This window comes from Nesoenas mayeri (genome assembly GCF_963082525.1).
Source record: "Nesoenas mayeri genome assembly, chromosome: 3".
Lineage (NCBI taxonomy): Eukaryota > Metazoa > Chordata > Aves > Columbiformes > Columbidae > Nesoenas > Nesoenas mayeri.
The window spans coordinates 110,621,848-110,649,060 of NC_137544.1; the positions used below are offsets into that span (position 1 = coordinate 110,621,848).

At 46.6% G+C, this 27,213-nt stretch overlaps 1 protein-coding gene across 1 annotated transcript; it reads left to right on the forward strand.

The window, feature by feature from the left end:
* On the forward strand, positions 1-26,913 carry ARHGEF33 (Rho guanine nucleotide exchange factor 33; the record flags this gene model as incomplete). The annotated part of the gene is made up of 15 exons (XM_080341995.1): positions 1-22; positions 4,867-4,916; positions 10,863-11,027; positions 12,627-12,748; positions 13,662-13,804; positions 15,106-15,165; positions 16,372-16,587; positions 17,193-17,322; positions 18,630-18,762; positions 19,602-19,685; positions 21,260-21,343; positions 22,135-22,283; positions 23,131-23,316; positions 24,346-25,099; positions 26,776-26,913. 15 exons carry the CDS (start codon positions 1-3, stop codon positions 26,911-26,913), a joined length of 2,436 nt encoding a protein of 811 aa, XP_080198121.1.
* Positions 26,914-27,213: the final 300 nt, after the last annotated feature.

A 27,213-nucleotide genomic window follows, 5' to 3' on the forward strand; every position in this document is an offset into this window, starting at 1 on the left:
ATGGACTCAAACAGACAAGAAGGTAAACCATCCTCTTATTTAACTTCTTGATAGTATGAAAGACAGTGAGGAAGAAACTTGCTCTGTTGGCAGCCACCAGCCAGCTGAGAGCACCTCTTAGCCACAGCGGCTGTGGGCAAATGTTCCCTTCTACTTTCACAGAAAAAGCTGGGGTTTGAGGTTTTTACCTCTTATTTTAGAAACACCTCACTCTCTTCTCTGGAAAATAATCCTGCAGCATACATTATGTCCAACATGGGAAGTCATTCCCCTCTCTTGACTCGGACCCACGTCTGCCTTGGGATGTACAGAGACTTCTGTCAAAAACTACGTCTTGCATAAGGGCACTGTGATGAGAATCTGCTTGTCTCCCCACGTTTTGTTGCAAGCAGTTCTTGGTCATGTCAGTGCAACAGCCCAGACTTCTGTACCAGTCCCAGTCTTACAAGCATCAAGATGTATTCCAGGCCACACTGCTTTCCTACAACCAGTCCTGCTACAGTCAGCATCACTTTTAGAAAGTCTGCAAAGCTCAGGGGTTTCAGGTCCAGGGTTTTAGTGGTTATCAACTTCAGATATTCTTCTTGCAGAGAAATGGTGTACTGGCTTTTCACTCCAAACCCCTTGTATCATTGTGCTTTGCCTTGCCACCTCAGAGGTGACAGTGTCCATATACTGAGGATCTCTTGAACCTATGAGGAGCAGGGGGAGCAGCTTTAGGAGTGCCCAGAACTGTCAGCTCAGGAGAGACTTTGGACCTTCTCTTTCCCTCTTAAAAGGTGCTTGGTAGTGCCAACATTCATTCATGGCATACGTGATGGAAGAGTTAATTTCTCTGTTATTCTAATTTGACTAAATTAGGTCTTTGTACCTAGGCCCCTGCACTACAGCAAGCTGAAAAGGAAATTAACTCAGGGATTTTTTTCCAATTAATTGGTATGGCCCCATGGGCTGCAGATGTTCACTGCAGAAATTGGGAGATAACCACAAAGCCCCTTACTTCCCATAGTGCAGCTGTGAGTAGCCTCCTCTGCTCCATCTATTAGCAATGACTTTATAGAATTGTTCTGGGTTTTGTCTGGGTACATGCAGAGAGTGCTTCTGCTCATGCTCATGGGAAAGGCAGGAGGTAAAAAATCACAGCAGCAGGGATCCTCTCCCCTCCTCTGGTCTTGCTCAGGTCTGGTTCCTTGCTTTGTGTGTGTCCAAGGACATTACAGACTGATTCATATCCAAACCCAAATGGGAGATTCCTACAGACTTTTGCAGGGTCAAGCCCTCTGCTATACATCAGATTGAAAAATGTCCAAAGAAAATGTGAGAAGAAACCACGGTTCTCCTTGCTGTGCTGCAATTCTACCTGACAACTCTATAGCCCTTTACAAAGTTCAGCACTCAGTACGTCCACCACTTCGTAAAAACAGCATCTCCCTGTCTTCCCAGCATCTGGTTTGTATTGTGCTATTAATTAAGAAACATGTTCTCTTGCTCTTTGTAGGTCAGTCAGTCCATTCCACACTAAGAGTCCAGCAGTAACTTTTATACCAGAACAGACATAGAATCATAAAATTATTTGGGTTGGAAGGGACCTTCAATATCATCTAGTCCAACTCCCCTGCCATGGGCAGGGACACCCTCCACTAGATTATGTTGCTCAAAGCCCCATCCAACCTGGCCTTGAATGCTTCCAGGGATGGGTCAGCCACAACCTCTCTGGGCAGCCTGTTCTAGTGCCTCACCATCCTCATAGTGAAGAATTTCTTCCTTATGTCTGATCTAAATCTGCTGTCTTTCAATTTAAAGCCATTGCTCCTTTTCCTGTCACCACATGTCCTTGTAAAAAGCCTCTCTCCAGCTTTCTTGTAGGTCCTGCTTAGGTACTGGAAGGCTGCTTATAAGCTCTTCCTGGAGCCTTCTCTTTCCCAGGCTGAACAACCCCAGCTCTCTCAGCCTTTCTTCACAGGAGAGGTTCTCTAGCCCTGTGATTATCTCTGTGGCCCTCCTCTGGACTCTCTCCAACAGGTTCTGTCCTTCTTATGTTGGGGGCCTCAGAGCTGGACACAGTAGTCCAGATGGGGTCTCATGAGAGAGGAGGAGCAGAATCAGCTCCCTCGACCTGCTGGCCACGCTTCTTTTGGTGCAGCCCAGGATATGGTTGGCTTTCTGGACTGCAAGCACACATTGCCGGCACATGTCCAATCTTTCATCCACTAGTATCCCTCAGTCCTTTTCCATAGGGATGCTCTCAATCCATTCTCTGCTCAGCCTGTATTTGTGCTTGGGATTGCCTTGACCCATGTGCAGGACCTTGCAGCTGGCCTTGTTGAACTTCATGAGGACCACCTCTCAAGCCTGTCCAGGTCCCTCTGGATGGAATCCCATCCGTCCAGCATGTCAGCCACACCACTTAGCTTGGTGTCATCCGCAAAATTGCTGAGGTGCACTCGGTTCCACTGTCCATCTCACAGACAAAGTCATTAAACAGTGCCGATCCCCATACTGACCCCTGAGGAACACCACTTGTCACTGGTCTCCACTGGGACATTGAGCTGTTGACTGCAACTCTTTGATTGTGACCATTCAGCCAATTCCTTATCCACTGAGTGGTCCATCTGTCAAACCCATGTCTCTTCATTTTAGAGACAAGGATGTTGTGTGAGCCAGTGTCCAATGCTTTGCACAAGTCCAGGTAGATGACATCAGTTGCTCTTCCCTTATCCACCAGCACTGTAGCCCCATCATGGAAAGCCACCAAATTTGTCAGGCACACTTTTCCCTCAGTGAAATCATGCTGTCTTTCACCAATGACACCCTTATTTTCCATGTGCCTTTGCATAGTTTTCAGGAGGATCTGTTCCATGATCTTGTTGGGCACAGAGATGAGAGTGACTGGCCTGTAGTTCCCTGAGTCTTCCTTTTTTGCCTTTTTAAAAATGGGGGTTATATTTCCCCTTTTCTAGTCAGTGGGAACTTCACTAGACTGCCATGATATCTTGAATATGATGGATAGTGGATAGCAATTTCATCTGCCTGATGTACCTCAGTTTTCTTGATTCAGGAGGATCACAGTACCCACTGGCTGCCTTCTCAAGCCTTAACTGCAGGCATCCTGAGAAAGCTTCATCACTCACTATAACCCAAAAGTTCTAGTTCATGGGGTTGCAGAGAAAATCCTTAAAAAGACTCAGAAAAGCCAAAGCTGAAAATGAAAACAACCTGTCATTTAAAAGATGAAACCTGGGACTTGGAGTGAGCTGACTGATCAGTTTTGACCCCAAACAGCTGGCAGTTTGAAGTCATAGTTACTTCTCCCAATTAGCCTGCTGCCCCTTGTTTTCCGCAGGAGGAATCCTGAGGAATATTTCAGTGTCTGACCCTTTTACCCAACCCCATGGCTCTGAGACTGCCCAGCATGGGGAGAAATGGCACATGGGCAGAGAAGGGTAAGCAGCCTCTCCTCCTCTGCCTTTCACTTCTGCGACTCACTGGGGAATTTGCTCACATTCCTCTGAATCAGGACAAATCCTTGAGACCAGAACAGGGCCAATTCATAGGTGCCCTTGGCAGTAACCCATATTCCCCCTCAGGGGTAAAGAAATCAGAACATAGCTGTGCCTTGGAAATCTCTCATTTCCAGGCTTCAACTTCCCACTTCATGTACTAGCTGGCTATGTAGAGTTCTCCCTCCATGCTTTTCAAGCCTCTGCAGGACTGAATTTCTGTGGTCTTAAAGGCCCAGGTGGGTAAGGCTCTGACTACCTGCAGCCAGAATGGAAAGAGGGAGCTTAGCTGCCCCTAGAATTGGGCATGGGGTCACTGGTCATGTCTGTGACTGACAGCAGAAATGGGTGAAGCAAATTCTTGGAGGCAACAGAAAACCCAAACCCACCTCATGAAGTGACATTGCCAAGGGGAGGCAATCCAGATGACAAAGTGGGTGGCATGGTGTTTTCCAGGAGTGAAGGCAGGCCAGCCTTCACATCACAGGGAGACCAACATAGGGAATAACGTGGGAACCAATGGCCGTTGGACTGCAATTTCCACAAAGTGCAATGGCAGCACAACCAGCGATAATTTCTGTTGGATAATTGAAGGTTTCTGTACAGTAGAGGCAATATCAGAAGAGGAAATAATAAACATAGACTTTTTGGTTTCAATCAAGGACCCATTAATGCTTAGAGGTAATGTCTCTGCAGTGTCCAAAACACTTCTGCAAAATAGATATAAGCTCCTCCATGAGCTAAGTCTGTTTCAGAAATGTTAAGTCTGGCTCCATTGTACAAGATCAGGTGGGATTACAATGCCACAAAACCCTAGAAATATAAAACTGATGAAAGACCCATTTTTTTGGTGTTACAAAATACATGATTAATGCTGGGAATGCACTGTGACAAAATATAACTTAGGGCTTAAAATATACAGATCAGATGAGCCTTTTGTGGAGAAAATAGAAATATGTATATGTGTATGGTAGATGGTAAAATTCACAATTCCAGAAGAGAGATGAATTAGTAATGCTTTAGGGGAAAAACTATGTTACTTAAAGCTGGCACACAGAACAGAATTTCTCTGGAAGAATTTAGTCCTTATTGCACATACAAGGTTTCTCACCTCTTCACATGGATCAGCTTTGGACAGACACAGGCAGCAAGTGAGGTGAATTTAACATCTGATTTAGGTGAGACATTCCTGTTTTATAATTGCAGTTTATTTTACAAATGATACAGTGTTCATACCTCCTAAAGTGAGACCTGAGTCCTTTAAAACTGATTTGTACCTCAAGAGGGATTTCCAACCCTCTGTTCCAGTTATTTATAGAAACTGTAATAAGTCATTTTAATTGACTGAAGTTCTTTATTCCCACAGGAGAGACAGAAAGTGTGCCTATGAGTACCCCTGCAACACAGATTTCCCAGGTAAAGATAAGCAAAATGCCTTAAGTAACTCCAGAGTTTAAATAGCTATTAATATATAAACAGTAGTTTAAAAGCTAAATTAAGTAGAAGGAAAAATGTAGGCAATTACCAGGAACATGGCAACTAAAATGTGCACACTGCATGAATAAATGTCACACATATCACATCTTGGGCCTCATCTTAAAAGACACGTCAGTAAAATTTCTCTGCTCACAATCAGTTGTGTTCAGACAGGTGATTTGTGAGCTCAGCTAATTAACTAGCTGGCATCATTAGCATCAATTAGAGAATGTCAGTTCACTGGGCTGGAGGGAGATTTAATAGCTGAGCTCTGATGAGCTTTCAGCAAACCTGATGAACTGTCCCAGGAGCAAGGACGTGTTGATTGACACAGGGCAGAATTGTCTTCCCCAGCAGGGTCCAAGTCTCCTGGAGGGCTCTGGGTTATCCCGGCAGCCTAACAGCTCCTTGGACCATGGGTTGTTCTTCTGGCCTGATAATCCAGAGCAGCTGGAATGGCCAGAGTGCTGAGTCTTCCTGCATGTCTCTGTCTGGCTCCCCAGGCAGGAGCTTGGAAACCCTGGCTTTGAGCCCACATTGGCCCAAGGTAATCAGGACTTCCAGAGCTCTGCACCACTCTTTGAGTTGACAACCTTGCTGCAATTATCCACCAGGGATGCAACAAGATTGTCTGTACCACAGTCCAAGGACCATCCTTCCTGTAAGATGTCATTTCAGTGTTTCCACAGAGATGTTTCTTACGCATTTCCAATCAGCAGGAAATGCAACAGAGTTTTGATCTCTTTAAACCTTGGTCTGGTTCAATATGGAACCATACTCTGAAGGAGAAACATATCCCTGAACTGGAAACCCTGACTATTTGAGAGCTACCTTGCAACATGGATGCCCATAATTGCTTGTAAGCACACCATGGCAAACGGAGAAGATATTACTTTCCATTAACCAGTCAGCGCTTATCTTGTCTTGTCCCCATTTCCCATCCAGACAGATCCAAGCAGAAGCTGTGGACTGGATTGCTGAAGAACCCAGCCCAGTGGATCCAACATGCATGGAAAGCTAAATGCACTGTTGGGACAGTGTGCTGGGAGCACCACACACACATGTTGCATCCCAGAAAACCACAGCCGAGATGTGGATACCCTAATGAATCCTTTAAATTAAAGTTACCAGCTGGCTGTCCTCTTCTGCTTCAGTGAGGGCCCTACAGACCCCCCACTTAGCAAAAAAGACAGCACAGATGTGAAACAAGAGCTGATAATTGCTTGCAGCCCCCTTTAAGTATCTATCTCCATCCTTCTCTTCTGTCCTTATCCTGCTGCTCTGCCTTTATTCCTGCCACCTGTGCCTAGGAATATAAATACTGGATATACTCCTAGGGCCAGGTTCTCTACCACTGTAAATCAGCACAAGTCTGCTTCTTTCCTGCTGTGTGGCATTGCAAGCCTTCCTAACATTTGGCTGTAGAAGTGCTGCCCTTAAACATGGGAGTTTGTATCTGTGCTAGAAATCAGTTGTTCTGTGGTAAAAGTATGCATCATGCAGCTCAAAAAGATCAGATTCAGGCTTAGTGGCAAGTGCTGGACTTTGTGACAGACCAGTTTCAGGCAGCCCTGTTTTGGGTGACAAAGTTTATTTGCTTCTTCAGGTCAGCCACATGAGAATATGTGCAAAGTAATGGACAGTAGATAAGCTGGAGGAAGTAACATAGCACTTCTTTGTGGCCACAGAAGGTTTTGCTCTTTTCTAGGATTTATTTATAAGAGCAGAATTCTTCCTGTGCAGTATTTCTTCATCACAAGTCTGTTTTCTACTGGTTTTGACAGGCTTCAGCTCAGTGTCCCTGAGAGCAGGGCCTGTTCTGGTGTAAGTACCTTAAGCAGCTGCCAAGGGCAGTAGATGCAAATAGCTAACTCTTTGGAGACACAGAGCCCTGGACAGCCTGGCTAGTGCCTGGGGACATACATGGGGACACAGCTACTCATGGAAGCAAGGGTTCCTTCTCATCCAGTAGCAGCCATGGCATTAAACTCGGCTCACCAAGGCTCTTCCCTCTGCTTTCCATCCCAGTCCTTCCTTCCATAAGCCATCCCTGTGTCCTGGCCACGACCATCTTCCTGGGCTGCCTCAAAGTCGGAACAAAGCTTCAGGTTGCAGGGCTCAAATTCTGGGGACCCACTGAGAGAGGACAGGGAGGCTTTGCAGTTTTGCTGCTTCTGCTCCTGGAAGCAGCATCAGTCCTGTCCACCCTTTGGGGACAGTACAGAAGATGAGAAAATAGTGAATAGCTCAGTGAAGGTGATTTCACAGCTCTTTTATATATATATATGTATTTAAACAGCTCAGCTTGTGCAAAGTAAAGTCAAAACCAGAAATGCTCCTTTTATGTCTTCTGATCTCACCCTTCTCCTCCCCTCTAGCCACCCTTACTTCCTCTATGTGGTCCCAGTTCCCCCCTCCATGCTGGAAAACACTTGCTCCCCTCTTCAGGCAGACTTTGAGAAAGAGTTCTTATTCCCACTGGTCTGGAGGACAAGAGAGAGTCACAAGTGACTGCTTCTCAGTGTCCTGTTAATTAGTTGTGAAAAGAGGGGAAGAGAATCTTTCATTTCCCCATGGGCAGCTACCCACAGAGCACATTGCAGTTACTTGGTCTTGTTAGAGATTTTACTTGCATGGTTTTTCGACACAGAGCTGAAAAACATCAGGGCAGCAGGTAAAATGGGAGCCACGGCCCCCAAGAAAGACATAATGTGTTACAGGTGCATGGTGCTGGTTTCCTCATTGCATTGCTTTGTTGGGTTTGAGGGTCACACTCCAAAGGGAGGTGGAGGCTGAAATGTATATATACCTCATACTAAATTATTTAGATGCCTTAAAGGTTTTTTTTGAACAGGTCTTGGACAGGTTCTAAGGACTATCTGTGACCATGCAGATTCATTTATCCTCTAGGCATTAGGTAGTTCAACTTCAGTTGTCAGGTGTGTTCCTCTTCAACTGCATTTATTCCCATGAATCCATGAGCCAGGGCAACATATAACAGTTAAACTTTTGCCAGGTTTCCATGGTAGTATAAAATCTGTCTCTTTTGGTATGTGTTGCACTTCAGAAACTTTAGAAATACTGAATCGGTTTGGCTTTCCAGGGGCTCACAAATCTGTGAAACGTCTCTCCGCTTCTGTAGGCATAATCACTTGGGCAAGACATAAGCATGAGCTGACGTTTCAATGGCCTCCATTTATTGTAACAGCCTATGGGATTTAAAGGATGGTTTTCTACAGCTTGTTGTTAGAAATGAGCTCAAATTAAACCAAGCACTACACTGTGCTTAGCAGTATTTCAAAGATAATATGTTGTCCCTGTACCACTCCACTCAATTTTGGATCAAACTTGCATTCAATGTCACAAGGCTGTTTGTCTTCCTTTCTATGCTCGGAGCACAGAGGGCAGCAGAGAAGGGAGTTCTAGGGGGTTCAGCACTTCAGGTCTAGCCACACAAGCCCTGGCTTGATGTGGCTGATTGGTGTTGCTGGCTGCTTTCATCCACCAAGCAGCAACAAAGGGAAATGAGAGTGTAAGATGCATTTCAGTGTCTGAAATAGCCACTGCAAACTGCATGGGGCAGAGGAAGGATGTACCAGGCAGGACACACCCAAGCTGGAGCCTGGAGCCCTGGGAAGGATACACAACAAAAACAAGCTAGCAGTGTGACTGCAAAAGAAGAGATTGGCCATCAGTGAACCCCAAAATAACAAGTTGCTGTCTGCTTTTAGAATCAGAGGATATTTCAGTCCAGACTCTAGTCCAAATCTTTCTTTTGGCTCCCTGAACTCTGCTTTCGCAGAGCATTTCAGTGCACAGGGACACCAAAGTCTCTGCAGTGGTCCCTTTTTGATGACATCTAGCAGGTTTTGACTCTGAAACCTTTAGATCAACAATGACTAATGATTCCCATCCCTGTGCCCTTCACAAAGGATCTGTCTAGTTTACCTCTTTCTGGAAGCATCCAAGGAGGATACAGCTAGGCTTGTTGGCAGAAACATTTCATTTTGGGCTTTTTCTCCCCAGACGTGGTTATCCCCAGGGCCAGCTTCCAGACTGCACCACTGCTAGCAAGACTTGAGGCTGTGACATATCCGTCCTGAAGCAGATCTCTAAAATAGATAGCACAGGGTAGTCTAGGGTAGAATAGAGTAGCATATTTCAGTTGAAGGGACAGATCTAATGAATCACCTGTTTTCACTTGGAGGAAAGTGCTTTGGCAATGTCAGCTCAGTGTGAAAGTGTGGCAAGCACCTGTGAGCAAGGATGGGAATATTAACATTTTGCACAGGTGCAGTACTTTATATCCCCCTACTTCTCTAGGCATGGATGTTAGCATGTCTGATGATGCTAAGACCATCTGGCTCACCCCCTCTAGGCTGAGATATCAGAAATAGTATGGTCATTGCCTCCCCTAGCAGACATGGCTCCAAGCAGCCCCTCTAACTCTTCAGGCTACACTCAGAGGTCACAGGGTGATAATTCCTGTGACACAGGAGTGTCATAGGAAGGTGTCTGCTGCGGTGAGGAAGGGTGGGTGAAGGGGTTGAATCAGGGGGTCTGGAGCTCCATCTGGCTTGGAGAGTCAGGGTTGACTGCCTGAGGAGGGAAGATGTCCTCAGCCTCCTGCTCCCCTCTGCCCTGTCACAGCTCCTGTCAGTCCCGCTCCTCCTACCCAGGCAGTCCTGGGAACCTGTGTCCAGCCAGACCAGACCGGGGACTGCGGGGTAGGCACTTGGGTAGAAGTGGGGATGTCAGACAGATGTCCTCTGTAAAGACACTGCCAGTCTTGATCAGAGGAGGATGGTGCATGCCATTGCCCTGAGGTATCGGAAGCCATCTCTGCTCCATTTACAGGACTCAAGCGCCTGAGTTCCCCGGGGTGGCTGTCCTCTTACCATCAGTGCTCCAGTTTTGGACTCAGTTTATAACCAGATGTTAGGCCGAATTTCTGTTGTAAAGGTAAAAACCACTGGTACCGAAGCACCTTGGGCCATGACCTCACCGTGGGCTGTGCGCAGGCAGAAAGAGCATCTTGCTCAAAACTGTGGAGACAGAGTTCAGGGTCACTGGCCCAAGCTGTCCCCAAAGAGGGTGACCCCACCTAGCTCTCTGCAAGCTGCCTGACTCCCCTCCGTGCCCACCTCCACACCTGCCTTGTCTGCTCACAATGCCAGCCTGGTTCACCCCGATCTGTCTCCTGCTTCACCTGGGTCTCAACCAGCTGCCTCCAGCTCAGGTTGTGAGCTCTACCGGCAGTGCCAGGGCCTCTAGGGACAGAAAACAGGGAAAGTGGGTGTAGGGTTGCTGTATGCCAATGGAAAACCTCCCACTCCCTCCCCATCATGAGTTAAAGAACTGCCTCCTTCCCTGGAACTGGCCTGCTGACCAAGAACTGAGCTTCTCCACAGCCCTTGGAGAGCAAGGAGGTGATAGACCTGCCTGAGGAGAGCACTGGCCCCAGGACCATATGCAGAGGAGGATTTGCTCAAAACCAGACATGTTCTTGATTGTTCAGCTGCTTTGGGGATTTATAGTCTGGCTACTCTTATTGCAAACCTTCTTGGCATGTTTCAGGCTGTCCTCTCCTTCTACAGACTGACAGGCTGCAAAATGCCAGAGAGCCTGGAAAAATCTTGAGTCTAAAAAGGGCAACACTGACTGTCCAAGACAAATACCTCTTGCCCTGTACTGAGGCTGCAGCACATGGCAGAACCTATCCCCATGTCTCCCAGCCACGACAGGAACAGGAGAAAGGGGTCAACACTTTACAGGATGGGTTACACCAAGTTTTCATGCCACTCTGAACCACGGGTGACCCTTGATCACACAGGCACCTGTATCTGGGAGGAGGGACTGAACCCACCATGTTTGTGGTTCCTCTAGTTGCAGGCTTTAGCCTCTGAGTTGAAGGCGGGTTTCACAGAAGCGATGCAGGAGCTGTCGCGAATCCAGCATGGTGAGTATGCCCTGGAGGAGAAGGTCAAGAGCTGCCGCTGTGCCATGGAAGAGAAAGTGGCTGAGATGAAGAATTCCCTCAATACTTTCAAGGTAGGAATGTGACCTGTGGGAGGGCTGCATATCTTGGGTGGCATGGGGCAGTCCCCTGCCTCCGTAAATCCTTCCTCCTTGCAAAGGAAATGAGCTGGCAATTGTTTCAGATGTATCCGCTGCACTTCTTTTGCCTTTGTGTCTCCCCCAGCTACTCCACCCCAAATGTAACTCATGCCCTGGCCAGTTTAGCCTTCTTGATGGGCCACGGGGCAGCGCTGTCAGCTACCCTGGGCACAGGCAACCCTTGATTTGGGCTGCAGGTGCAATGAGCATATGGGCTGCTCACAGGCTGCCACTGGGTCATGCCTCTCCCTGGGTCCGGTTCTCCTGCATTTCCTGCAGGAACCAGAGCTGCTGTGGAGCAGGGAATTAGCACAAAACCTAAAACCTTTTGAAGTTGGATTCCCACACGGCTGGGAGGAAGTGGTGCCTGGTTTGATCCGGCCCAAGAGAATAAAGACAAAGGACTAGAGAGAGAGCCTAGCAAGAAGGCTTGACGTACACTTTAAACCAGCCAGCACCTCCATCCAGAAACTGGATGACTGCCTGTGAGGAGGCAGGCAGAGGAACTCTTTTATTGTTTTCATGGTAAATTCTCCCCATGGGGTTTTGCTGAGTCAATAATACCTTGCGAAGTTAAAGAGGGCTGCTTACTGGAAAAGCCCATTAGTGACCCTGTGAGAGGGAGAGACAGATGGCATGGGGCAAAAGGTACCATGTGGTCCCAGATAAGCAAGGGAGACACCAAGAAATGTAAGGACACATGGCAGAGGTCTCAAAGCAATCAGAGGCAGGCTTATCCAGGACATTGTTATGGGGGAAAGGGGGCTTTAAAATCCAGATACAAAGAATTATGCAAGCAACAGGAAAGCAAAGGCTGCTCTCCCTATGCTTCATGCCCATATTGGCTGTCCAAATGTTGAACTCCTAGCAAAGCCACCACCTCACTTGAGGAAAATCCCTCTACTTTGATTTACAAGAAACTCTTGAGTCTTTCCCCTCTCCTCCATCCTCCTGCTCATGTTGATGAAACCTGCAGGAAATTCATGCATCAGAGAGCTCTACATCTGAGTAAAGCTTATTTGGAACTGCCTGAGGGAGGACGTGCTGACAGGGAGCTTACGGAGCGCCTCATTTCCTTAGGAAACCAGGCTAAAAAGGCAGCTCCAAGGCCTGATTGGCCAAAGCTTATACATGTGTGTGATCAGTCTGGGACCAGAACCAGGCACAACATGTGAATGCACATGCTGGAGAACTGCAGAGAGAAATGTGCTTCCTCAGGCCCACATCCAAATGTCATTAAAGGCAGGAGTCCTCGCAGTGCTTTCAACTGGTGGTAGATGAAGCCACCAGTGTCCCACCAGTGCCTTACCCATGTGACATTAGGCTTGCTTGAGTGAGTTGCCTGTAGTTGAATTAAGGATTGCCATGCTGTGCATGGCATGTATTACACACACAAAGGAAGAGCGTCTAATCACAAAGCCACTCTCTGCAGCACCCTGAAGCAACCCTAGTGCACACCAGCCAGCATTCAGAAGTGTGCTATGTAAGGCTGATGGGCACCCTGGGAATGCTGTGCTTTTGCCTGTTTCTCAGGAGGAGCTCAGCGATGCAAAGTCAATGATTGAAGAAATCAGTGCCAAGCAGGAGGAAATGCAGCAGAAAATTGAGCAGCTGCAGCAAGAGAAGCGGCGGGAATCACGGAAAGTGAAAGCTAAGTAAGAGCTTGAAGTCCAGGGCTCTGGAAATGCTAATTAGCAGTGGTCTCCATTTTGTTCATTTCTTTATAGCTTAAATTCTTAATATTTTCCTGGCTGGACATGTGTATCAATCCTGATTATTACTGGAAGCTCTAACCTTCAGTTCACCCCAGGCTTTTAGACAAACACCCCACAGAGCAAACACAGCAGAAAAACGCCAACACTTCCCTGGGATTCCAACAGCAAAATGGCCCCAGCAGCTCTAAGAGAAATCAGGGCCTGGTGAAACACACAGACCTGCTTAAGACATGTTGGGGCGGGAACGCTGTTGAAAGTCAGGAGCCTTCACTATCACAAGCTATTGCTATTGCTAATGCACACCCATCCAGACAACAGCACAGCAGTTTCCCCTTCCAAGCCTGCAGGACTCAGCAGGCTTTGGATGGTGCAGTCACATTCTGCTTTCCTGTCACCAGCCTCCCTTCCTCTGAGCAGGGTCATGCAGGAACATGTTTGCACACTGCTGGGCCACACTGTTGCTGTGATGAAGCAGACAGCTCATCCACCTTGGCCCTGATTAGCCTCCTTCTGAAAACAGAGTTTTGATGATGGGTATACAGCTGCCTTGATGCAAACACTTTGCAAATCTAGGCTAGCCCCTTAGCTAATTAAGCCATTTAATTAGATGAAATATGCTCTGAAAAAAGAACAGACCAGAAATAATCTTCTCCTATATAACCAGTGGAAGTTTCTTCCAGAACATAGTACATGAACTCTGTCAAAGCCAGCTCTTTTCCTGATTTCTGCCAGAGTTGTCCTACTTCTGACTTTGTGCTTGTACTTACCCTGGTGTCTGCCACAACTGTAGTGTAGGATTTTCACCTGTAGCATTCATGCTTTCCAACTGTCTCAATTCTTTGTATTTGTACAGAAGAGCACAGAAGGATGACCATGGGTCACAGACAGTGCCTACACCTCTCCAGGGCAGCCCGTTTCGATCTATTAACCTCCCAGAACCTGTGCTGATCAATGAAGATTTTACAAGTCTTTTACAGAACGTGACTTATGAAAAAGGTAGGAAATAGAGTATGCAAATACAGTGGCTTCCCTCAGGAAAAAAATTCCAGAAAAAGGTCACTAGGGTAAGAGGAAACCAAATTTTCCTCAGGTACCAGCAGCACAAAAAGAGAACGGGGTTTCTCCCCTCGACAGCACTGCTCCTGGCTCTGTGCATGCACCTTGACACAGTGTCTCAGGGTAGCAACCTCAGTACTGGCCTGGATTTAGTAGATGCTGCTCTGTGAACACTGTCCCCAAAGCCATTCCTTATCTCCTCCAAGGAAAGGGAAGCAGGCTGGATCTTCTTCCATGTAACACTAGTGGCACAGAAAGAGCCACATAGGAGTCCCTGATAAAAATGTTACAACCTGTGGATTTGTTTCCGTGTAAGGGAGCAAGGCATGGAAAGGATCACAAAGACCGCGCTGATAGAGAACACCTGGTGCCTTTCAGAGGTCAACCAGTGGCTGATTTGACAAGGGGACATGGGAGTTGAAACATAAGCACACTAGGCTGCTGGTGTCACTGCTCCTTGCATATACACACTGCTAGGAGAATTACTGCCCCTTGTTAGCTATGGAAGCTGCTAGCCCATGCTGTTAGGGTTACACCTTGACCAGGAAAACACTGTGAAGGCTAGAATAAAAGAAAAGGTGATAGACCAGAGCCTTTCTTTCTATAATTATATTTGGGGATCTAAACTGGTCTGTCACTCTCATGCTGTTCAGATAAGACGACATTAAAACCAGATACATTTAAAATGCTAACAAAGGCAGAGATTGGATGAAAACCATGTGCAGTTTTCTGCTCTGCTCAGAATCTGGCCAGTCATGGCCCCCCTCTACCCCACTCTGAGGTGCTATGTTAGCCCTCTCCCTCACATCCCTCTTGCACATCCACCTCTCTCACCCACTTCTCCCACTGTCCCTTTCATTTCAGTCGTCTCACCCCTCCACTCTTCAATAAGCTCCTTTCCACCCAAAACTGCAGCCCTGTGTCTGCGTCAAGGCTCCATTCTCTCGTTCTGCCTGCTTGATGCCTTGTATCCAATGTGCACCTACTGAGCAAGGACAAGCCAAGACTGCTCACATTCCTTACAGTACCAAGCACAACGGGGACCTTCACATTAGCTCACCTGCAGCTGCCAACAAAGACCACAACAGTAAAGATCCTTCTTAGAGGAGGATCTGACAGGGGTGTTTCCATAGCAAAAATGGGAAAGACTGGAGAATCTAACCATACTGACTGGGCTTGGCAGGAGGAAGCCTGCTCAGCAGCTGTCTCCTCTTGTAAAGTTTCTCTTTGTTCTTCAACAGTGTCTGACACCAGGATCATGCCCATCGGAGAAGGAGGTGTGAAAGTCGTAGCAGGTCCAGGTAGGAAAACATAAAAGTGTCAAAAAACAGTAGGACAATGATTCAATTAGAGTGCTTGCTTTACTACACTGAAGAAATGCTTTCAGGGAATGCATTTTACAGGAATGTCTTTCACACTGCCATGTACCTTCATTTTCATATTTGCAGTTGAGATATGAGGGCAAACCTGCATCCCCTGAAGTGCCAAACACCTGACAGACAATGCAAAAGATTTATATTTGGCAGAGAAAGCCTTTCTGCTGCTGCCTTTGCAGAAAGGGAGAAATGAGGCTTACTGATACGACAAAGAATAATGAGAGCACCATTTTGCCACTTGGGAAGAGATGGTCTTTGGAGTGACTATGCACCAGTAGAACTGGTGAGCTGTTTGTTCATCTGTAAGCTTCCAGATTCCTTGTAGACATGTCCGATCAGTAAGAGAGTAGTTTTTCTGGCAAGAATAAAAATTGGTCTTAAGTAAGAGAAGGGTAGAGTAAGGGGACACTAAGGATCCTGGCCAGCAAAAGGACACATGAGAACAATCATTAGATGTTTGCACTGTTCACTAGCAGCACTCACTGTTCTGGATGGGTCATTTGCTTGAACCCACTTGAAAAAAAAAAAGAACGAAAGCTAAGCAAAATGGTTCATTGCAACCCAAATTCAAAGTATTTGCATTAAAGCAATTCCAGCCCAATGGCTCTAACATACCAGCACCCTCCCCTACATTAGCTGTGATATAATAGCCTTGGACTATCAGTACTGCTGCTGTATAATTACATCAAACTAACAAAAATTCTAAGAGCCATGACAGTTTACATCTATTGAAAATGACATTTTAATCCAAATTATAATAATACACTCTGTTTCTACAATACCTGCCAATTAGCATCATACTACCAAGTCCTGAAGTGTCCTAAAACCCTGAAGTGCAAGCATACTTGGAATACACAGGTTTTTTTTTTTCTAACTTGTGTCTAATTTTGGACATTATTTGGCCTGAAAATGAAGGCTAGAAGAGTGCAAACATTGTTCTGCCAAAGAGCTCACCAAGTGCATTTCATTGTGTAAATTAACACTACAAGGCTACGGCCCTTGTGAAGCACAGAGAACGCTTCAAACTCTCCTTCCAGTACTTCAAACGGATGATAACGCAGGTTGACTGCCTGCTGTAGCATTACTTGCCAACTGAGATATCAAGATCCACACAGCTGTTTGTCATTGCAGGAGCAACCACAGACACAGATGATAGCCTCAAACCTTCATTGGCAACAGAGGGGCAGTCAAAAGTGCATCTGCCCTCAACCGTGTGGAAACAGCCCAAGGACACCAAGGACTGGGGAGATGAATACATTTCCAAAGAGCAACCGGAGAGAGGGAAGGACAAGGGCCAAATCAGATACAGCTCAGCAGACAATATTATATGTGAACCCTCTTTGGCTGGTAAGGACAGAGTGGAAAACTCTGGCCAGAGATATTTAAAGCTACACTCACATCTGGTGTGCGCTGGTCAGGAACCAGCTTCTACAGAGGGAAATACACAAGCCAGTTTCTCCTGCTAGGGGGGTAATATTTCAGGGCCTCAGTCTCTAAGACTTTGCATTTGCTGGTCTGTGCCATTGACAGAATCGCTCTGCACCCAGGACACCCATTTTCCATTCCAAGAACTGACAGGTTCAGAGTACTGATGGGATTGTGACAGTGTTGTTGCCTAAGTGGGTAAAAAATAAAACTTCTCATTCTGCAGGAAACTGGGTGTGAATCTCTGGTATGAATTGTTTTGCCTTTGATTGCTTGTTTTGTTATTCTTAGAAAAAAAATTGTATTCATAGTGGAAAACACACTTGCTTTCAAGTTTTCTTAGCAAACTGTCTCCAGTCGTGTCTGGGGCATGCTATTTTGGGGAAATTAGATGTGCAAATGCAAGTTATTGGTGTCACTTTTCAACAGTTTCTCCTTTCATGATTTAATGTCACCAGTATAACACAAGGCTGTCCTTGGGGTCAGCATTTCCTTATTTGTTTAACTTAATCATTATCTTCTGGAAGCCAAAAGGCAGAACATTGCTTTGGAGCTGCTGGAGTCAGAAAGGAAATATGTCATCAACCTTTCCCTAATCCTGAAGATCAAGGCTACATTGCAAGGGCCAGATGTGAAAAGGAGCACCAAAGAGAGAAGGTATTTGATTTAGTGTGCTCTCTTTTTTATGGAGTTTTCTTCAGTCAATATTCTTTCTGCATCATCCTCTCTCCCACTTTTCTTTCATCCACACAGAGATCTTTGAACTTTTAGAGCTTATTTCTAGTTGAATATTGGAAGCACTGGAAAGTTTTTGCAGTGATTAAAGACTTTCCTGCCTGTCCTTGCATCCTGTTCACCTTGCATCCCAAATCATCTCACTACTACTTCATTTCAGTCTCTTTCTGAGCCCCATCAGTGTCTTACTCTTTGGCATGTGTCCTGCCTGGGAGGGAACAGAGCTTTGTGCCTTCACTGCCTGCTTTGCCCAGTCCACAGCTTCAGTTCTGGAAGCTGCTGCAGGCATAAGCTCCTGGCTAGTAGCTGCCATCCATCAGGTATCAATATGTACAGACATACACATATTTACACACAGATACAAGACCAGTGGGACTGAGCCAGCCCAGCAGTTAAACCCAGCTCTTTGCAAAGGCCATCCCCTGTGGCAAGCTTAGTCCTCAGGATGAGATAGCTCCTAAAAGCTCTCCCCATTCACTCAGCTTTGGCCTGGGAGTTCCCAGCTCTTAGACGCATTTGGAGAGCCCAGTCCTTGCTAGCTCTCTCTTTTTTATGGTTCTTTCCACTGTCCCTAGGAGTCCCACATCCAAGGAGTCATTTGACAGAAGCCCACTGTGGGACATATATATGCTACATGGGTTGATGTGGACTCATTTAGGTACTTACATGACATATACAGTTCAAACAGAAGCTTGATAGTCCAAAGTGAGTTTTTATTTTTACTTTTTCCCTGGGAACTTTCCATCAGGCAAAATATTTTGTTATTTGATATATTCATTCTGATTCTGGTTGAAATCAGCATAAAATGACAGAAAGGCAGTAGCTCTGCATCAAAGGTTTGGCTTGTTAGAGGGCCTGACAAATAAGGTAACATAGAGAATGGGGAGGTCTCCTCTAAGCACTCTATAGGATGGCTCAGGACCATGGTCCTGCTTCACTGGCCACAGCAGTATTGCCTTGGGTTTTTTAATTCTGCAAATTCTGGTCAGTTACACAATGCACTAGGGAGTCAGCCTAAGAAACCTTCAGAACACCATAAAAACAACCTACTGGAGAAGGTATCTGCATATGTACATAGCAGCCAAAACAGGGCCTGCTGGTGCAATCAGGACTGCAATAAAAGTAGTTAATAATACCTGTGTTTGAAGCAAGCCTGTGCTGACCACCCACGAAAGCATGTTTCAGCAGTACATGCTCTGTGTAACCAGTCTGACATCATCTCCCTTCAGTTTCTTCCCCAGCTCTTTGCGGTACCTGGTGCAGCAGCATGTCGATTTACTTCACGCTCTACAGGAGAGAGTCCTGAGCTGGCCACGACAAGGGATCCTAGGAGACATCTTCCTGAAGTTAACAAATGATGAGGTATGTTAAAGACCTCTCTGGCCTCTTCTGCTGTGATTCATGATGATGTGCTGATGGCCTACAGGTGGGCTGAGATACCTTGCAGCAGAGGAGCTGTGCTGTGAAGCTGTGATTGGCTAAGGCCTTTCAGCCAGCCTCCTTGGAGCAGAGTCCCAGTGCATGGTAGAGCAAAGGGCACAGTAGCCTCTTTGATGTAGTACTTGTTTGGTCAGGAAGCCCACATGCCAGACCCACCGTGGGGGCGTGCAGCCACATAGCACAGCCCTATAATAAATGCAAGAGACCTAGACTTGATTGCAGGAGCCACACATAAGCCTTGACAGCTTGGATGTTTGTATTCATAGCCAGGGCGTGAAAAGAGCGTGTTTCTTATGTTCCTCTTTCCCAATATACTTTGCTTGGGGTTACGACAAGCAAGAGGAAAGGCCTCTTATCGTGTATGGTTTCTAGCTCCAAGTAAAACAGCACTTCCTTCTCGGGGGAAAGGTCTGCCCAGCCCCTGCTGAGCACTGGGACCTCTCCTGGAAGGATGTGTAAAAAGTCATCTGATGCTTTACGATTTTGAAGAGTTGTAAATAAGAAAAGTTTCATGCTCTCCAGCCTTTCTACCCTTCCCATCTGCTATAAAGCTGTATACACCATGCTCAACAGCTGAACAAATTTTATTAAACAGCATTTCTTGAGAAGTCCCAAGCCCTGAAAGCTTCACACAGTTTGCAGCTCTGTTGCACTAATGAGCTCCCAGGAGTGATCATGGGGAATCAACAGTTTTTCATTCTTGCTGGCTCTATGACCAGAAATTTCTCTGAAGTTTCTTTGTTATTTTCTTCTTTTCTAAGAATAATTTTCTGGACTACTATGTTGCTTACCTGAGGGACCTGCCAGAATGCATCTCTCTGATCCACGTGGTGATCCTGAAGGAGGTAAACTTCCTGTCTGCTTCACAGACACGTAATGACAACATGCAAGCCTGGATCTCTTCATGTTATAGAATCATAGAATGGAATAATAGAATAGTTAGTGCTGGAAGGGACCTTCAAAGGTCATTTAGTCCAACCCCCCTGCAATGAGCAGGGACATCTTCAACCAGATCAGGTGGCTCAGAGCCCTGTCCAGCCTGGCCTTGAATGTCTCCAGGGATGGGGCATCTACCACCTCTCTGGGCAACTTGCACCACCCTCATTGGAAAAAGTGTCTTCCTTATATCTAGTCTAAATCTCCTCTCCTTTAGTTTAACACCATTATCCATTGTCCTATCACAGGCCCTACTAAGAAGTCTGTCCTTTTTAAATACTGAAGGGCCACAATAAGGTCTCCCTTGAGCCTTCTCTTCTCCAGGCTCAACAACCCCAACTCTCTCAGCCTGTCCTCACAGCAGAGCTGTTCCAGCCCTCTGATGTTCCATCTTGGTGGCCTCCTCTGTACCCTCTCCAACAGGTCCATGTCTTTCCTGTACTGAGGGCTCCAGAAGTGGACACAAGACTCCAGGTGGGGTCTCACCAGAGCAGAGGGGCAGAATCACCTCCCTCGACCTGCTGGACACACTCCTTTTGATGCAGCCCAAAATATGACTGGCCTTCTGAGCTGCAAGCGCGCATTGCTGGCTCATGTCCGATCTTTCATCCACCAGTACCCTCAAGCCCTCCTCCAACAGGGCTGCTCTCAATGCCTGCCCATGATAGAACTCTTCTACCAGTCCACTTGTTTTGTTACCAAATGCCAGTTTCCTGAACATTGCCATCGCTGATGTTCAGACATGAACCTATAAAAGGCAGCTTTAACATGTTCATCACTGTGTGTAACCAAAGCTACATTTCTGTTGTGACATATGAAATAATGTCTCAGATCAAACCTCTCAAAAAGCTTGTATATGCACATGCTGTCCAGACCTGTTCCAGGCAAATGGTGTCTCCTGGAAAATGGGGGACTCATCCAAACAGAGAGACCAAGAGAGAGGCCTTTAAGTGCTTTAGAGAAAAAACAGTCTCTACTTCTCAGCTTCAGGTATTTGGTGTCACATCCTTGATTCTTGTCTTAAATCAGGAAAGTTAAACATAAAGGTAGTTTTAAAGTACTAGACCACACTAGTTTGCTTCCAAGAAATCTTAATTTAGAAGTCAATCTCATTTTGTTCAATTCAATCTGGCCTAAACTAAGAACTTCATTCTGAATAGTATCTACATGGGGTTTCAATGAAGCTTAACTCACACTCTTGAAACATACACCCCCAGCTACTTAATTAGGCTGAGTATCCCTCAATGGTAGGCCCCAACCTAAGGAATTTCATCCTTAGGACTAGTATTGCTGGTGGAAGGTGTTGCAAATATCCCTTCCAGAAGCAAGATGAAGACTGGTGTATCGTCACACACAACTGTCACTGGACTGTCATGCTCCCGCAATCTGTTATAAATACTTACAGCATAACTACTTATTAAACTCCAGAACCATCTGGAATTATATATGTTTTATGGGTGAGAAATTGCTTTCTCTGTTTCAGGTAGAAGAAGAAATCAAGTCTGATCTCTACATTCTGTTCTTCCATATAGTCCAACGAATCCCTGAATACCTTATTCATCTACAGGTAGGGCCCCAGGATGGAAACTGTCTTGTTGAACTCCTATTTTAACATGTGACTTTTAACTCAGAGATGGCATTCAGGTCTATACAGGTACAGGGTTTCTGGCTAACCCAGCGGTCTCTCTGAAAAAAAAAACCTTTGAAAGGCAAAGCCAGCTGAGAATATCTTAATCTTCACCATTTTCACCTGAAGCATGCTTCTATTTGCCCGTTTGTCCATTTGGTCTGACAGAACCAACTTTTGTCCCCTGGGAAGCTGGAAGCTCTGCTGCCTGCTGCTCTGGGAGAACAGGATGCCAGAGATCTACTGTGAACTCTGACCTATCTCCTGTAACAGAGCTGGCCTATTTGCTGAGTGGTCCACATGCCTGTTAGCCAAGAGACTGAGAATGCTAGAGGCTTCTAGGGCCCAATCACCTTTCCTACACAGAGCCTGCTGATAAAGAGTTGTAGTTCACAGGAAGGTTATCTGAATTATACTAAAACTTTTCAGATAAGAAAAATTACACAGAAAGGAAGCCTTATAAAACCAAGAGACTGGTTTATGCATCCCGTGCATCACCCATGTATCCCATTATTACATTTACAGTGGTAACTTGTGTATTTGCACTGAAGTAGTAGGAGGCAGGCCCCATTCAAGTGCCTCAGAAACTGGTGCTGCCTAGAAGAGCTCCCATGCTCCCACATGGCAGTGTCATGGGCATTCCAGAGCACTTATCCATGTTTCCAATAGCACATTCTCCCCAGAAAGGGTTCGGATACCCTCCAAACAGCCTGCTCTCCTCTGTGCCTTAGAATGTCCTGAAGTTCACTGACCAAGAGCATCCTGACTATTACCTGCTGCTGGTGTGTGTGCAGCGCCTCCGTGTTTTCATCTCACACTATAGCCTCCTCTTCCAATGCAATGAAGACCTGCTTATACAGAAGAGGAAAAAGCTGAAGAAGTAAGCACAACATCAGCTCATTCTCTGTATCACCAGGGAAAGGGAGGTGTGGGGGAAGCCTAGAAACAGGGGGTTTAGGTGTGGGCAAGGTCAACAGGCACATTGCTCTGTTGAACTTAAACAAAGCCCTTTCCATATGGATGCTGGATAAGACCCACTATTAGCATTTGTCTTCCATACTGAGGTCAGATTTGGGGTGGGCCCTTCTGTCTAACTCTGAGAGCAAAAGGAAAATTACTTTAATAATTCTAAACACAGCAGCCATATGTTTTATGGGAACATTTGATTCCTTAAGCATCTGATGGCAAAGTCCCCAGTGGGAGAATACACGGGGACTTAGCTGCTTGGAGCCCTGGTGAATGCCAAAACTGTTGCCTGAAGCTCTCACAGGTTAAGATGAAGAAAGAATAGTGCCATCTTACTTTACTGAGGAAGTGGAGTGGGAGAAACAGAAGTCTCCCATAACCTGTTTGAGATGAGCTGTGATAGAAATGACCCTGAATTGTAGATTCTCAAGTTGTGGTTCAGAATTGTTCCCTGAAATCAAGACTTTACTAAAATCAAAATCTGGTTGCCATTCCTCCTGGTGATGATTTACTGAGCACAAGATCCAACTTCAAGGGAAGCTTTCAAATGTGGTGGGTGTTTAAGGGCTGGAGCAGACTTCTGGGGAGGGACTGCTATCAGGAGAGGCATTAAGAACAGGACTCCCAGCTAACTGGGACAGATTAGGTGGAAGAGGTTCTCCATGGGGCGGGCAGAGGTGAATAGGAATACTAAGGTCCCCTCCCAGCCCTGTTTTCTGTGATTCCACATGCTCGTGCTCATACCCTGCCTTATTTCTTAGCACGACGATGGATTTCTCCTCCCTCAGGTCATCCCTGGTGAAGCTGTACAAAGGTCTCACCTCCCAGTGTACGAGCCAAGAAGTTTCTCCAACACCCAGTGCAGCATCTATCCGGGACAGTGGGATCCACTCTGAAGAGACAATACAGCCCTTCCCACCAGGACCTTCCTCTGGCACAACCACCCCGTAAGCCTGTTGTCCTGGTAGAAGGCTTTCGAAGTAGGCTGAACACTCCTCACCCATACTATACCAGTGACACTAGGCAGTTATAGACTGTTGTTTCCAAGACTTCTTTCTATGTATGCACAGAGAGATGGAGGGCTGGCACCTTCCTGCTATGCACTACCATGTGGCTTACAAGCAGCAAACATTTCAGGGCTCTGCCCAGGGCTGTCAATGCTCTTGCTAGCTGTCTTATCAGTGTACCAGGGAAAATATGTATTTGTGCAGACCTAGCAGCAGTGTGAACAGTAACACTCTGCCAACATTCACTGCCAACATTACAAGAGCTAGGAAACATGACCAATGTGTCAAAGTAGCAAAAAAAGTACTTTTCCACACAGCACATCATTGAATGATGGGACTCACTATCACAAGATGCAAGTACAAATGGGTCCAAAACACATGACTAATTCAAGAAAGACATTATGTCCCCAGAAGATGGCAGCCAGACTTTCCTAACTAGTGTTCGTTAAGGTACATGGAGATGCACACCCTGCACCTGATACCTCATCCAATGCAGTACTCTCTGCTCACTTACCTGGAACACATGGAAGGTCGGAGCCCTCTAAGTACTACTGACACAATTGTGGGGACAAAGTCACCCTCCCCAAGAGAGGAACCTTGTCCACAAACAGAACACAAGAAAGTAAAAGACACAACCCCTACATTACAGAAAGAGAAGGAAAGTAGCAATCCAAAATGCAGGAAAACATTACAGAGATGGAGCAGTTGGCTTCTCATCTCAGTTTCTATTAATTTCATGATGTAGAGAACCAAAGTCAGCCAGAGCTACTGGATAAGCAGTTCTACCTTTGCAAGTTTGTGCCTGCTAACCCAGCCAGGCAATTTCTATTAGCAGCAGCTCTGTTACCTTTTGGATTTAAAAGCAAGAGAATGGGGCTGGGGGAGGTGGGGGGGTTGGGGGCTTGTCATACTCTCAGTCATGCCTTAGTATTACACTTTCTTCTGTTTGTTTTGTTTCTTATTTTTAAGGCATTTGATGCCCCAGATGAAGAAACCCCAACCAACCATGATGGAGAATATCCAGGCTGTAAAGACCCCTGACTGGGAAATGGAAAGTAGAAAACATGAGAGGCCAGAGAACATCCTTTCATCTTCTCAGCTCACAGAGCAGGAACTCAAGGCTCTGACAGCCCCCTTACAATCTATCCCTGAAATGGAATATGAAGCACCACCAGTTGATGCAGTGGGAAATACTGAGAGAGGCATCAGGACCTCTGTGGAGCTGCTGCAGGATGCAAGGAACTTTGCACCAAACTATGAAGAGTTCGACTACCCTGGGGAGGTTTTCACCACACCAGGCCCCTATGAAGATGATGCCTTCCAAAACCTCGCTCTCTTTGAGAATTGCTCCCCAGCCTCTTCTGAGTCCAGCTTAGACATTTGCTTCCTTAGGCCTGTTAATTTCACATCAGAACCAGAGAGGACAGATCATGCCTTACAGCCATTGCCTAAGAGCTGCACTCCCGTAAGCAGCAGTACATACAAGCGCGAGATGTTCCACAGCAAAGGCAAGCAGCTGAGCAGGTCTCTGAAGGAGCTGCCGAGGAGCGCTGAGGGTGTGAGCACCAGACTCTACAGTACACGGAGCAGCAGTGGGAGCCGGCTGCAGCAGAAGCAGGAGAGGAATGTCCAGCCTCACATGATCTCAGCCTCATCTCGAAGCTCCCAAAGGAGCTACTTCCCCCCACAGAGAGGAGTGGGTGAAAAACCCAGCTTTTTGGAAGTAAGGAGGCTTAAATAGGAGGAGGAAAATGAAAAAAAAAAAAAAAAAAAAAAGACACATGGTGGTGCAGAAGCAGCAGCAGGAGAAAGATCAGTTAGGGCAGAACATGCCAAAATAGCTCCCAAGTCCACACATTCTAAGTCCTCATTTGCATGTACATGCCCAAGGGAAGGACAAGGCAGCTCCTTTTCACACACATCTTCCCGGGGATAAGCGTGGGTTCGAGGCACACAGCTGGCTGAGTGACAGCTAGAACACCCTGGAGATAAGCTACCCTGACACGTCTCAGCTGCCACTGAGCTTACCCTGCAAGTAGATGCTGGATCTGATCAGGGTCACTAAGTATGCACAAAGCTGTTCGAAATTAGTGCTATAGGGTTGCACCCAGTTTAAAAGGTGCCCTCCGCTGGCTGTGAAGAGTGCTGGGTTAAGAAAAAACAATGGATTTAGTATCAGAGACTCAGCCACTGTAAACCAGCATGACTCAGCTGAACTCAGCCCATTTACACCAGCAAGGATCTGGTCAATGGGTTTTGTTTCACCTGTGTTTGTTGCATTGATCACAGACCCGTGCTGAAGTCTGTGTGAAAACAGACAGAGGCCTGCCACCATGTTCCTCAGACAACCACTGGCACGACAGATGGCACTCTAGCCCTTCAGGGACACTAGGTCTTGTAGGAATGTTTCTGTAGCCTGCAGCACCTGTTTGGAATCAGCTTTGAGCTGTTGCAGCCAGGGAGGCAGATGCCCTTCACACTTCTGGGGAAGAGGCTGAGGGTGCTGTGAAGTGCTCAACTAGTTATCCCAGTGCTTACCCTCCTGTTAAAATGAGGCAAGATGCAGATGGTAATAGGAGGAAGGCTTCAACAATTGAAAAGGCAGCAAGGAAACCTCAAAAGAAAAAAGGATTAAAAAAGCCTAGTGAGTGACGGAGGTGGTAGACAGCTGAGCAGGGGAGATGAGAAAGAGGGAGAAGAGCAAAACAGGGACCTGTGAGCTCTTTCACACTCACCTGCACAGAGCTATGGCCCACAGCAGGGTGCAGATGTCAAGCTAGTCAAGAACTGCAGGACACGTTCTTTTCCACAGAGCAAAGGAGACCACCATGACAGTGGTGGGAAGAACTGGAGAAAAGGGACTTGTCCAGACCCTTGCTGAGAGGAACGTGGCACTCTCCTGAAAGGGGAAGAGATCTTTTAGTGGCATATTTACCTCAAGGTGTGCGTGCTAATGAAGCCTTCTGCCCCACAGATATAAAACCAGGCACCAGCAGAGACAACAGAAGAGTCTTTCACACCCTATCCACTCAAGAAACCCGAAGCCTCCTTGCCCTAGGGTAAACAGAGCTCATGAGCAAGGGGAGAGCAGAGCAGGAAGTTCCTTTAGCTTCCCATGCTGGCTTGCTCCCTTGTTGGCAAAAGGGGCTAGTAAGGTCTCCCTAAACAAAAAGCTTAGCAAGGAAGGCTCCAAGTCCCTCTAACAACATGTATCTCTTCACTCCTCTGCCTCAGAGCCAGCAACAAGCTGTCTGCAGAGGTGCCAGTGCTGCCAAGGCATGAGTGACCTGTTGTCTCCCAGCCTTGCCAGCACCTCCTCAACCCTCCTAGCAGAGAAAGAGAGAAGGGGACAAGTATGTGAGGTTGCAAATGCTGGTTAAATTGTCTTTTCCCTTTTAGGAGCTCCATGCAGAAGACAACACCAGGTTCTGCCAGAAGGATGACAATGAGCAAACATCCTTCAGCGACCACAACCCACGGCACGAGCCCAAAGGGGGTTTCCGGAGCTCCTTCCGCAAGCTCTTCAAAAAGAAATAAGCAGCCCCAAGAAAGGCAGGCCACAGCCTAAGCACGACAGGGCTTTCACAGGCCCCTGAGGGTGGAGACAGACAGCGAGGCCCCAAGATCCCCCCTGACTAACACAGTAGGGGGAGGGGTGGGGGAGAGGAGACTGTCACAACTGCCTTACAAATGCATCCTGCTCTTCCTAGTGCAGGGCAGGGCCAGGCTATGGGTTGAAGTGGAGCTCAGCCAGCAGGTCCAATAAGCACAGGAACTTGCTAGCTTTCACCCCTGCCTGACTTAACTTCCTTAGAGTTTTGGAAAGCTTTGGCTGAA